The sequence below is a fragment of the Dendrobates tinctorius genome, unplaced genomic scaffold (assembly GCF_039654945.1).
Source record: "Dendrobates tinctorius isolate UK_male_01 unplaced genomic scaffold, ASM3965494v1 ptg000245l, whole genome shotgun sequence".
Classification (NCBI taxonomy): domain Eukaryota; kingdom Metazoa; phylum Chordata; class Amphibia; order Anura; family Dendrobatidae; genus Dendrobates; species Dendrobates tinctorius.
The window spans coordinates 2,752,267-2,765,798 of NW_027361912.1; the positions used below are offsets into that span (position 1 = coordinate 2,752,267).

Sequence of the window (13,532 nt, forward strand, 5' to 3'; positions counted from 1 at the left end):
GCTGTAATTAAGAGAACTGCTCTTAAAGTCACAATGCATTGTGATTTTGCAAGATTAATAACATCAGCTTGTCAGGAGCTGAGAGCAAGAGCGGGCAAGGTAGGTGAACAGATAACTGCTGCATACAAATTAATAGACTGGAAAGAAGTGACTGGGATGTTAAGAGTTAGTCCATTTCTTGGAATGTAGATACTGTGCACTCTCACACTCTAGGGCCAGGCTTTGGTGGCTGAGCTCAATGAAAGCCAGCTGCAGGGCTGCCACAAGGAAATTCAGGGCCCTATATTAGCAAAATTTTCATGCCCCCTTGAGACGGCTCTCAGGCTCCACCCCAGCTCTGCCACCACCCTTCGAACCTTCCACAGTCTCACCTCCCACTCTTGGAAAAACTCCACTTCTGCCCCATGTCCTCATCAAACCCACACCAGCCATTCCATTCATTTCAGGGGATAGAGCTATGGGGCCCCGGTTCTCAGTATGAGTGGGAGTTCTACTTCTGGGACCCCTCACTGATCACCACAAAGGAGCCCCCCATAAATCTCATTCCCACCTTAAAAGAGCGGAGCAGATGATTGGGCATTGTAATGCTGCTGCAGTGCAATATAGCACAACCTCTACCAGGGGATGCTGGTGAGAGAAGAGAGGTTGCATACACAGCGTAACACCACTGAGCAGCAGCACAAGCACCACCAGGTGGTTAAACAGTGATCAGACGAGCCGAGTCAGAAACACTTAGGAAAAATATACAAGCTAGAAGTCAGAGCCACACAGGAGCAGAGATAACCAAGACGTGAGACAGTCAAACAGGTCAGAAGACCAGCCAGGTCACATTCAAATTCAGAGAAGCTTTATTGGCAGGACTAAATACACATTAGTTTTGCCAAAGCAAGTGTACAAAAGGGAATAGGGATAGGGACTGTAGGGATATTGGGAAGGGGCTGTAGGAAAGGTGGATGGGGGCAGATCTAGGATGGGGCTATAGAAGTCCATGTCATAGGGAAGGTGGATGGGGGGATGGGGGTAGATCCAGGGTGTGGGCTATAGCACAGGGAGCAAACACTAAGACAAGCGGGGTGGCAGGAAAGGGAAGTCACGGGAGCAGAGTAAACGGGCAGAGGACAAAATACGGTATCAAGGGGTCAGCTGCTCTAGTCTGGGAGCATTAACTGTCACTGACATTAGTCTGCAGGCCACAGCAGACTGAAATAGCCACCAGAACCCAAAACGAAGTAGCGAAGATTAACCCCCGCATGACCAGACCAGGGAGAGAATAACATGAAACAAACCCGGCCTTGCTCATAACAGGCATGTGTGCAACCGCTCGATTGTAAGAGCCAGCTAACATGGTAGATTTCCAAGCAGAATTTTGGTGCCGACAGGTTTTTTCTCGGCATGGCTACAGCTAAAACCTGCCATCCTGCATTCTCCATTGCTCTCTCTCATAGATATGAATGGAAGGCATGAAAGAAGCGATTACCGTGGATATTCAGCAGAATGTCTGCTTGGAGATCCGCCATGTGAATTGGCCCTAATAATTATGCCATATGTTGTGTATTAGGGATAAGTATTAGGTTACTAGAATATCTCCTTTAAGATAGGCAACTGTACCTTATTGCTGGCAGGCAGGCACACCTGAAGCAGTCAGTAGAGTTGAACTTAAAATTGCTTAATAGTTTGTAGACAGGCAGCGGACAGAGAGGGCCTTCAACTTTACACTGCATGAGCAGGGAGTGGGGCACAAGAAGAGTAGCAGGTGGCAAGGCGAATGAGAGGTCAGATGGGGGAATGACGGGTCGGACGGGTGAGTGGGTGCACGCGCACGAACTTCATCACTTTTGGGCCCTCAACTCCTGCATATAATGTGCTGCAAGGGCCTGGGCCATGCCAGCAGCTTCTGAACAAAGGGCGGACGAGCTGCATTTGGCATCACTAATGTCAGACGCCACCGGTCCCCTCTGCTGTGGCCATACAAGTTTAGCAGCTGTGGCTGTAAGTGGCTAGGACCCTGGGGTTTAATAAAGCAAACTAATGTAATTAACCCAGGCTCCAGCGTGCCACGCAGCCTACAGGCCATTTATACAGTGGCTTAGCTGTGCTGCCTCAGAGTAGGCTGAGCGGCGTGTCTCATCCATTCCGGCCATGGCTCTTTGCTTCTGCTTACTGGACCCCATGCACCAGTAATGTCCTGATGGCGGCCCTGACCAGCTGTATACTATTAAACGTAAAATCTCTCATTTCAGGAGAATAACAGCAGATAGAAAAATCAAGACCATTGCAAACGTACAGTATCTATTTCATGCTAACTAAGTTAAGTAATTTAATATCTTAAAATACCCCCTTTAAAGAAAAAATCAACTCTGTCATCATACTTCATGATTCAGCACACAAAATCTCAGACTTCACAGGACGTCTGTATGAATGGAATATTGCTGTAGACAATGCTAGATCAAGCAGAGGAAACCAACAATATAATATATATCGGATGGTATCCTTTTGTCGTTGGGCAGCCTATACAGTGGCATTTGTTGGAGACTTCTATCAGAGGTGGACACTGGGAAATTCTCCCCACAAGTATCTTCGATAGCAGCCAGGAATGAATTCCGACCAGAACCCAAGTCAATTTTACCACTAGACAAATCAGATAAATCACCATTATCTAGTCCTTATTAGGAAGTCTTCTAGCACTCACTCTTGGTGATCCTTAAGGGTGATGTATCACCTTTATCTTCTTTTGTTCTGTTCCTGAAAGTAAGATTAATCCTCTTTTTTAATAGTTCTCCTATTTGAAGATGGTCAGCCATGGGTCCCACTGCCAGTGAAAAAAGTTTATCTTCAGATAGTCAATGACCCAACAAGGAATTATGAGCATCTGCCAGTGTCCGGAGCACCAGAGTTTATTCGGGGAGCTACAGAGTTTGCTCTTGGGAAGGATAACAATGCTATCCTACAGAATAGGGTAAGTCCATTTTAATTAACCCCTTCCACACCAATATAATTCTCAGTTGTTGCGGCTGATTGTTTGTCAGACAGCTATCTCCCCCAAACATAGGTAGGCTTGGCCAAGTGTCCCTGTGTTCTTCACATACACCTGAGGAAGAAACCGGTACACCATCGAAACGTGTAGTGTTTTTATATTTTGTGCAATAAACCTATCCGTAACCACTTGTGGAGAGTTTAACTCCTTACTACCTTCCGACATCGGTTCCAGCAATAGTGCCTACCAGCGGATCCTTTGTGTTTTTTTATGCATTTTCCTTGGATCAGATCCCGGTTCTTTGCAGATCTGCTGGCAGCAGCTAGATTCACATATGCACTTCCGTTTTGTTGTACGCTCAGTGCAACACATTCATGTAGGCTATTTACTTACTCAGCTTTTCCAAGTCTATCCGCCCTATGTGTGCGGGGAGATTCTTTTTTCTTTTTTGCTCCTGTGTTCTCTGAGAAATCCGGTGCCAAACTTCTTTTAGCAGTGTCTCATCTTCCAGAGCTCCCAAAGATGGGTTTTTGGAAATCCTCCTCTTCCCCAACATTAGACTATTGGCCCCATTTACATTAGACTGTCCGCCTTTAATTTATCCTGCTTTGAGCAGGGGGTTGGACCAGATGGCCCAGGAGGTCCCTTCCAACTCTACGATTCTATGTTTCTATGCCTTTGATAAATTCCTTTGAAAATGGATTGGGGTACTAAGGGGGAGTAATATTTCATCTTTATATTTTTTCTAAAATTCACCATATACCACATTGCTTTAGGATTGCAAACCATGGCAAGAAAAAAGTTGTGTGAAGACCACTGATGTTTTTTTTCTCCTGATCAGGCATGTGGTGTGCAAACACCAGGAACCACCGGGGCTTTCAGAATAGGAGCAGAATTCCTCCATCGTTGGTATAATATCGGTCAGAAAACTTCAGTTTATATTGCTCTACTTGCTCATGGTATGTTCTTCTTCTATGTGTGAAAGATACAAGATCTGTAGGTCCACCAAGAACTTTCTTCAAACCTATCAAAGAATGAACTATCGCTTGCGTCTCTCTCTACCCTTCTTGAAACCTGTTTTGACCATTCGGTGGAAGGATGTTTGGGGATTAAATTTAGTATTATGCTACAAAAATGTTCATGTTATCCTTTGTCCCAAACACAATGGCCCCATGGAATTCATAAGTTTTGGGCCCAATGAGAGTGTAGAAGGTGGATATCATAAAGCTTATGCAACCATCCATTCAGGTTTCTACTATATCGAGTTCAGAGTGTATGAGGCCGAGTAAAACTTTTGGAGCTTTTACCACATTTTCCAGACTTGGTATGATGACATATCACCTTTAGGACTCGTGCACACAACTGATTATTTTGTATGAGTATTACTGGTAGTTTTCATGATATTACCTATGATATTCTATGGAGCTGTGCACATGTCCAATTTTTTCCTCAGACAGAGTAGTCAGCGGAAACAGTTGGAGAGGAGACATGTCCGTTTTTGATCCGAGTGTCCGGTCAAGAAAGGGAAGGCAAGTCTATGGGTCCATGAAACAGATCAGACTCCACTCTGATGACATCCAACTGTAGTCCAATTTTCATGGACTGACTGACAGAGTAGAGAAGATGGAAAATTTTTGTGTTTTTTTTTTTTTTTTCTCTCCACGTCCGAGAAAAACTGATACCGGTCTGATCACACTCTGATCAGAGTAATTGGATCGTTGTTCTTGGATGGAGAGAAAACAGTTGTGTGACCCTACTTTTTCAAAGATAATGTCAAGTCTGATAGATCTTAAATTGCATTCTACGGTAAGGCCATGTTCACACTATCAGTTTAGTCAGTATTTGGTGAGTTTTTTTACCTCAGTATTTTTAAGCCAAAACCAGGAGTGGGTGATAAATACAGAAGTGGTGATGTGTTTGCATTATACGTTTCCTCTGACAGTTCCTCTCCTGATTTTAGCTTATAAAAACGGAGGTAAAAAACTCACCAAATACTGAACGTGTGAATGTGGGCTACAACAAGAACACTTTTTGACCGGATAATTAGAAATATGAAGATAGAATCATTAGCATCTAGTAGCTGGATCTCTAAGCTTAGAAAGACAATTTTAAAGAGGGTTTCCAAGATTATTAAAACATGGCTGCTTTATTTTATTTTTTTTATTTTTTTTTTATTTTATTTTAAAATTGCACAAAACAATGCAAAAAAAATATTTTTCACTATATTTATGTCAAAAAATAAAACCACACTGTAGTTTGTATGAACACCAAAACAATGCCGGAAAATATTAGCATTTTTCTCCCGCAAATAAGAATTCAAACAATCTCACTGGGGAAAACAATAAAAAGTTACAGCTGCCTGAAATGCGGAGAGGCCAAAATGTAAGGAATTGGTCCGTCATTAAGGGATTAAAATATTTAAAAACCTAATTATAAAGGGATTATGTAGTGGAAAGCCCCTTTTAATTTTGAAGGGAAACCTTCACCAATGGTATCATCATATATGGGCTCTATTCATCATTTGTGGTTTATTAGTCACTTTTCTTTTTTCATCTTTAGGTCTTTGTTAACATTTTTTGGCATCAAATGCTTCAAAACAGCACACATGTTTGATGAATTTTGTGCAAATTAAAAATGCTTATGAACGCCTTCACGACATTGGGATTTTCCTTTTTTTTTGCTTTCCTTTCTTTGCTCCCCTTCCCAGAGCCATAACTTTATTATTATTATTATTTATTATTATAGCGCCATTTATTCCATGGCGCTTTACATGTGAGGTGGGGTATACATAATACATACAAGTACAGTAATCTTAAACAAGACAAGTCACGACTGGTACAGGATAAGGGTGGTTTCACATTAGCGCTTTTTAAGCGCACGCACGGCCGGGGGTAGCTCCGCCCCCGAGCCGGCTCTCTGCCCGGCGTGCCCGCCCCTTGCTTTTAGCGCCGCCTCCTAGCGCACAGCGGCGCCTGCGATCGGCGCACCCTATCTTTAGCATAGGGTGCGCAGATCGTGCGCAGGCCGTGCGCTAGTTGCGCTTTGACCTGCGCTGCGCACTTTTGACGGTGCGCCGTGCGCGCCAAAATCAAACTTTTCGGATTTTGGCGTGCACGGCGCACCGTCAAAAGTGCGCAGCGCAGGTCAAAGCGCAACTAGCGCACGGCCTGCGCACGATCTGCGCACCCTATGCTAAAGATAGGGTGCGCCGATCGCAGGCGCCGCTGTGCGCTAGGAGGCGGCGCTACAAGCAAGGGGCGGGCACGCCGGGCAGAGAGCCGGCTCGGGGGCGGAGCTACCCCCGGCCGTGCGTGCGCTTAAAAAGCGCTAATGTGAAACCACCCTAAGAGAGGACCCTGCCCGTGAGGGCTCACAATCTACGATGGGATGGGTGAGGATACAGTAGGCGAGGGTAGAGCTGGTCGTGCAGCGGTTTAGTGGATCGGTGGTTACTGCAAGTTGTAGGCTTGTCGGAAGAGGTAGGTCTTCAAGTTCTTTTTGAAGGTTTCTATGGTAGGCGAGAGTCTGATATGTTGTGGTAGAGAGTTCCAGAGTAGGGGGGATGCGCGGGAGAAATCTTGTATGCGATTGTGGGAAGAGGAGAAAAGAGGGGAGTAGAGAAGGAGATCTTGTGAGGATCGTAGGTTTCGTGCAGGTAAGTACCGGAAGACTAGGTCACAGATGTACGGAGGACTCAGGTTGTGGATGGCTTTGTATGTCATGGTTAGGGTTTTGAACTGGAGTCTTTGGGTAATGGGGAGCCAGTGAAGGGATAGACAGACGGGAGAGGCCGGGGAATAGCGGGGGGACAGGTGGATTAGTTGGGCAGCAGAGTTAAGAATAGATTGGAGGGGTGCGAGAGTGTTAGAGGGGAGGCCATAGAGCAGGAGGTTGCAGTAGTCAAGGCAGGAGATGATGAGGGCATGGACTAGGGTTTTTGCAGATTCTTGGCTGAGGAATGTACGGATCTGTGAAATATTTTTGAGTTTTGAGTTGAAGTCGGCAGGAAGCGGAAAGGGCTTGGATATGTGGTTTGAAAGAGAGATCAATGTGAAGGATAACCCCGAGGCAGCGAGCTTGAGGGACTGGAGAGAGTGGGAAGCCGTTTACTTTAATGGATAGGTCCATTGGGGGGGTCACGTGAGATGGGCGAAAGATGATTAATTCTGTTTTGTCCATATTAAGTTTTAGAAATCTAGCGGAGAAGAAGGATGAAATAGCAGACAGACATTGAGGAATTCTGTTTAGTAGGGTGGTGATATCTGGTGCAGAGATGTAGATCTGTGTGTCATTAGCATAGAGATGATACTGAAAGCCATGAGATTCTATTAGCTGTCTGAGGACGAAGGTGTAAACGGAGAAAAGCAGGGGCCCTAGGACTGAACCTTGCGGGACTCCGACGGATAGGGGGCGCGGTGAGGAGGTGGTGTGTGAGTGGGAGACGCTGAATGTGCGGTCTGTTAGGTATGACGCAATCCAAGATAGGGCCAAGTCTGTGATACCAAGAGATCACATCAATTTCCATCAATATGGCCGCATGAGGGCGTGTTTTTTGCAAGACGAGTTGTACTATTGAATATTACCCTAGATTTCACCATATAGTGTACTGGAAAAAGAGAAAAAGGTGCAGTGAAATTGTCAAAAAAGTTCCACAATTTTTTTTTCATCATGTTCCCCAAATACTAAAACTGAGCTGTCATTATGATTCTCCAGGTCATTACGAGTTCACATTCACCTAACAGGTCAAGAATCTTTTTTATTTAAGTGGTAAAAAAATCCAAAGTTTGTAAAAAAAACAAAACAAAAAAAACACCATTTTCCTAGACCCATAGCGTCGCCATTTTACGGAATCTGGGGTCGAGTTAGGGCTTATTTTTTGTGTGCCGAGCTGACGTTTTTATTGATACCATTTTGGGGTAGATATGATGTTTTGATCGCCCGTTATTGCATTTTGTTGCATTCATAGAATCATAGAATCGTAGAGTTGGAAGGGACCTCCTGGGCCATCTGGTCCAACCTCCTGCTCAAAGCAGGATTCGCTAAATCATCCCAGTCAGATGTCTGTCCAGCCTCTGTTTGAAGACTTCCATTGAAGGAGAACTCATCACTTCTCGTGGCAGCCTGTTCCACTCATAGATCACTCTAACTGTCAAAAAGTTTTTTCTAATATCTAATCTGTGTCTCCTCCCATTCAGTTTCATTGCTTCTAGTCTTTCCTTGTGCAAATGAGAATAAAGTTGATCCTTCTTCAATGTGACAGCCCTTGAGATATTTGTAGACAGCTATTAAGTCTCCTCTCAGTCTTCTCTTTTGCAAACTAAACAATCCCAGATCCTGCAACCTTTCCTCATTAGACAGGGTTGCAGACCGGTCACCATTCTGGTCGCCCCCAAAAAAACGTAATTCTGGCGTTTTGATATCTCTTTTCTCATTACGCCGTTTACTGATCAAGCTAATTCTTTGTATATTTTGATAGATCAGACAATTCTGCACATAATGATACCAAATAAATAGATGTTTTCTGATTTTTTTAAATTGTTTTATTTTAAATGGTGCAAAAAGGGAGATGATTTGAAGTTTTATTTTTTTATTATTTTTATATTTTTTAGAACAATTTTTTTACTTTTTTACTAGTTTCAATAGTCTCCTTAGGAGACTTGAGACTGCGATCTTCTGATCGCTCATTCTGCTCATATTAGGGCTTCAGCCTTACTATAGGTAGCAGAATTGATCATCTGCTATGACCGCCAGCCATGGGGCAACTCTCATAGCAAATTGGCAATGAAGCAACAGTAGTCTCCTGCAGACCCCGGGATGTCATGTAAACACATTGGCACCCCGCAATCATGTGACAGGGGCGCCAATGGGTGAGGTTAGTGGTGCACGTCTGGCTTGCTGATGTTAAATGATCACTATTCCACCCATGGCTGTTAGAGGCACATGTCAGCTGGACAGATCAACTGCCACGTGCCTGAAAAGACTCAGGCTCAGCACCGGAGCCAATATCAAAGGGGGATACAATACCTATGAAGTACTTATATGTCATAGGTCGTGAAATGGTTAAATTTGCTTTTAGCTTGTTTTTGTGTCTCTTTTGTAAAAAAAAAAAAAAAGTCAGCAAAAAATGTCACATTTGGGCAAAAAATTACAACCATACATAAAATTGCTACTGGAGGGTGGTGGTGAATGGAGTGTGGGGGGTCAACTGTAGCACATCTGCACAAAATTTTTACCACTTTTTATAAAGTCGCATTTGATGAATCAGCCAAAAAGATCTATAAAGCCTCCAATATCACCCATAATGAGTAACTAAAAAAAAGGTGAAAACATAAAATAGACTTTAAAAATAGAGCAAAATAAAAGAGGAATAAAAATGAATTAAAAAATAGGCAAAAAACACCAAAAACTCTACATAAAAAGCACAAATGCAATAAAAAATCAGGCCCTACATTTGCGTTTGGACTGACATAAATACTCTTTGATGGCAGTGGAGTGACGGGATTGTAGTACTCGGAAGTTCACTATCTATTCCCATGCAGTTTCTCACGATAAATATGATAAAAGAGATTGTCTCAGAGGACCCATTCCTGCTCGTGTCACTGGACTGCTGTCATCATTGTCATTGTCTCCGCTCTTGTCCTAGGATGTAACCTAGGAAATCCTACTGCACAGAGAAAAATTCTTCTATATGGACAAAAATACAGTATTACAGGGAAAAACATTTTCCATGATTGGGCAAGATTATGCAAGTACGGGTAGGGGGCATAAAATGGTTAGCTTTTTATCTTTAATTTAATGCATGATGGCCCCCTTAGTAACATATACAGTGGGGAAAAAAAGTATTTAGTCAGCCACCAATTGTGCAAGTTCTCCCACTTAAAAAGATGACAGAGGCCTGTAATTGACATCATAGGTAGACCACAACTATGAGAGTCAAAATGAGAAAACAAATCCAGAAAATCACCTTGTCTGATTTGGCAAGATTTATTTTGCTAATTATGGTGGAAAATAAGTATTTGGTAATTAACAAAAGTTTATCTCAATATTTTGTTATATATCCTTTGTTGGCAACGACAGAGGTCAAATATTTTCTGTAAGTCTTCACAAGGTTGGCACACACTGTTGGTGGTATGTTGGCCCATTCCTACATGCAGAACTCCTCTAGAGCAGTGATGTTTTGGGCCTGTCGCTTGGCAACACGGACTTTGAAATTCCTCTAAAGCTTTTCTATGGCGTTAAGATCTGGAGACTGACTAGGCCACTCCAGTACCTTCATATGCTTCTTTTGTAGCCACTCCTTCATTGCCCTGGTGGTGTGCTTGGGATCATTATCACGCTGAAAGACCCATTCACATTTCATATTCAATGCCCTTGGTGATGGAAGGATGTTTTCACTCAAAATCTCACAATACATGGCCCCATTCATTCTTTCGTGTACACGGATCAGTCATCCTGGTCCCTTTTCAGAGAAACAGCCCCAAAGCATGATGTTGCCACCCCCATGCTTCACAGTAGGTATGGTGTTCTTTGGATGCAGCTCAGCATTCTGTCTCCTCCAAACACGGCGAGATTTGCTTCTACCAAACAGTTCTACCTTGGTTTCATCAGACCATATGACAATCTCCCAATACTCTTATGGATAATCCAAATGCTCTCTAGCAAACTTCAGACAGGCTCGGACATGTACTGGCTTAAGCAAGGGGACCCTTCTGGCACTGCAGGATCTGAGTCCCTGGCGGCGTAGTGTGTTACTGATGGTAGCCTTTGTTACGGTTGCCCCAGCTCTATGCAAGTCATTCACTAGGTCCCCCCGTGTGGTTCTGGGATTTTTGCTCACCGTTCTTGTGATCATTTTGACCACACAGGGTGAGATCTTGCGTGGAGCCCCAGATTGATTAAGATTATCAGTGTTCTTGTATGTCTTCCATTTTCTTATTATTGCTCTCACAATTGATTTCATCACACCAAGCTGCTTGTCTATTGCAGATTCAGTCTTCCCAGACTGGTGCAGGGCTAAAGTTTTGCTTCTGGTATCCTTCGACAGCTCTTTGGTCTTCACCATAGTGGAGTTTGGAGTGTGACTGTTTGAGGTTGTGGACAGGTGTCTTTTATACTGATAACAATTTCAAACAGGTGCCATTACTACACGTAATGAGCGGAGGACAGAGGAGCCTCTTAACGAAGATGTTACAGGTCTGTGAAAGCCAGAAATCTTTCATGTTTTTAGGCGACCAAATACTTATTTTCCACCATAATTTGAAAAATAAATCTTGCCAAATCAGACAAGGTGATTTCCTGGATTTATTCTCTCATTTTGACTCTCATAGTTGTGGTCTACCTATGATGTCAATTACAGGCCCCTCTCATCTTTTTACAGTAAGTGGGAAAACTTGCACAATTGGTGGCTGACTAAATACTTTTTTTCCTCACTGTAAGTATTACAGGTTCTCCTCCTCCTCCTAATGTCGCCTTCCTCACAGACCGCAGGTGAGTTTTGTCCATAAAATGGCCACTTACGGAGGAGCATGTGACCAGTCTATCAGCCTCATCCAGTCATAAAACACCTCACATTGGAGGTTGGTAGGCAGTTCTGGTCAAAAGCTTCTCCATCAGTGGCTATTTTCTGGACAGAATAGCTTGCAGTTTGTGAAGAAGATAATGTAGTAGATTTGCCTGCCAACTTTCTAGTGGGTTCTAAGGGGTGACGTCTTTACTTCTGGAGACTTGCCAGTGTAATGAGACTTATAGGCCATACAATGCTCCTCAGGGAAATGAAATATGCAAATTATCTCTTCAGAGAAGAAGAGGACTAAAACTCTAGTGTCACCTACTGGAAGTGTCAATCCTGAAAATCAATATCGAGCCTTGCAATATGACTTAGGTTAAAAGCCAAACCAGATACTCGATTAGCTGACACAAGTTTCAGGGGTTTTGCCTCTTCTCAGTGCAAAGCAGGAGGTCTGAATTGGCTGTATGAGAGGCCTCTGACTGGCATCCAAGGTGTAATTTCTCATAATCAGCAAATCAGAGTCGACTTGAATTTGACAGCATATTTCAGATTCGCCCAAATCAAAAATTGTTATAATTATATTGGCACGAATCAAGGAAAATGATGGCTGCATGATTATGTTGGGTTCAAAAGTGCTAGGAAGGGGTTAAAAAAAAGTAGTAAAAATAATTTTGACCTGACTGCTTTGGTCTGGTCACACCGGTGCGGTCTGTACTGGTCCAAATTTGGCAATTTCTGGCACTCAGCATTTTTAGTGTCACATGAGGTCATAATGTCATGGTATAGTCAGCACAGGAGATGCTGAAGATACTGGGCACAGGAAGATACAGCTGATACCAGGCAATGGAAGATGCCAAATGTGACCCACTGAAGACTACATCTGTGACCAGACATCTGGACCAGAACACAGTTAGACCCGGTGTAACAGGCCAGATTAATCCCCCCAGAATATACCCAGAGTTAAAGTGGCCTAGGCCAGATTATACTCCTCTGGGTCAGAATATACCTCAGCTGCTGTAGATCAGATTTTTCAGGCTTTTCAGAACCATTGAGTGATATAGTCAATGATGAGGTCCCAGGCAGCACACGGGGGGGGGGGGGGGGGGGGGCGCAGAGACAGCGAACAGGGCCCCAGGCAGCACACGGGGGTCAGAGACAGTGAACAGGACCCAGACAGCGAACTTGGCCCCAGGCAGCACACGGGGGGGGGGGCAGAGACAGCATACAGGGCCCCAGACAGCACACGCAAGGGGCCCCAGGCAGCACATGGGGGCCCCAGGCAGCACACAGGGGCTCTGTTAGGCGTCGGATTCCTGGCACTGCACAGCGGGAGTCCAGAGCCAGACATCCTGCGGTCTCCTATTCTTACGCGACCGCTCCAGGTGTTGCATAGCAAACATGGCAAGCCAGGCTTGCTGCTCAGACTTGCCTCTGGTGCAGCAATAGCAGCGCAGTCTGCTCTGCAGGGAACTGCTCCTGAGGCTAAGTCCTCATGCCATGCTACTGGGCATGCCCGAAACTTGACCTCTCACTGGAGAGCAGGGGTCACATGCTCAGGTCCTACGTCGGATCTGATTGGTCCTTTCCACGCTAATGGAAGGTCCCGGAAGCGCATCGCTATAAAAAGCCCGCATGTCGGCTCGGCGATGCGCTAGTGTAGCATATTATGCTGTGTGTGTATGGTGACGGATGTGTGGACTGGTGACTGACGCATTATGAAACCCCTTCCCTCGGATATTACGACTGGTGACAGAGAGTTGGATAGTCAGTCTCAGTTTGTGGCAAGTTACACGCCACGTGATACGCGCCTACACTAGCGTCCGTCGGCGCCCGTGTCTCAGCGCCGACGTCTGCGGCTTTACCTGCTGCTGTGCTGCACTAACCGCAGCTACTCTTGGTCGCTGTTGCGACGCCACACGCAGGTCTCTGTGACATTAACAGAGCCGCGTCTCTGCATCACATTGCCTCTTGCGACTCTGTGCCACAACAGAGCCGTCCTTAGCGTTCGGGTGACGTTAACCCGAGCGCAGTACCTCATTGATTAGGTGC

At 44.6% G+C, this 13,532-nt stretch overlaps 1 protein-coding gene across 1 annotated transcript in view; it reads left to right on the forward strand.

Moving 5' to 3' along the window:
* Positions 1-13,532, forward strand: part of LOC141060779 (aspartate aminotransferase, cytoplasmic-like) — a 56,993-nt gene that overhangs the window by 12,263 nt on the left and 31,198 nt on the right. The window contains exons 3-4 of the mRNA XM_073557133.1: positions 2,775-2,956; positions 3,816-3,933. Of these exons, the coding sequence (XP_073413234.1) occupies positions 2,775-2,956; positions 3,816-3,933 (300 nt within the window). The remainder of the gene's footprint in view (positions 1-2,774; positions 2,957-3,815; positions 3,934-13,532) is intronic.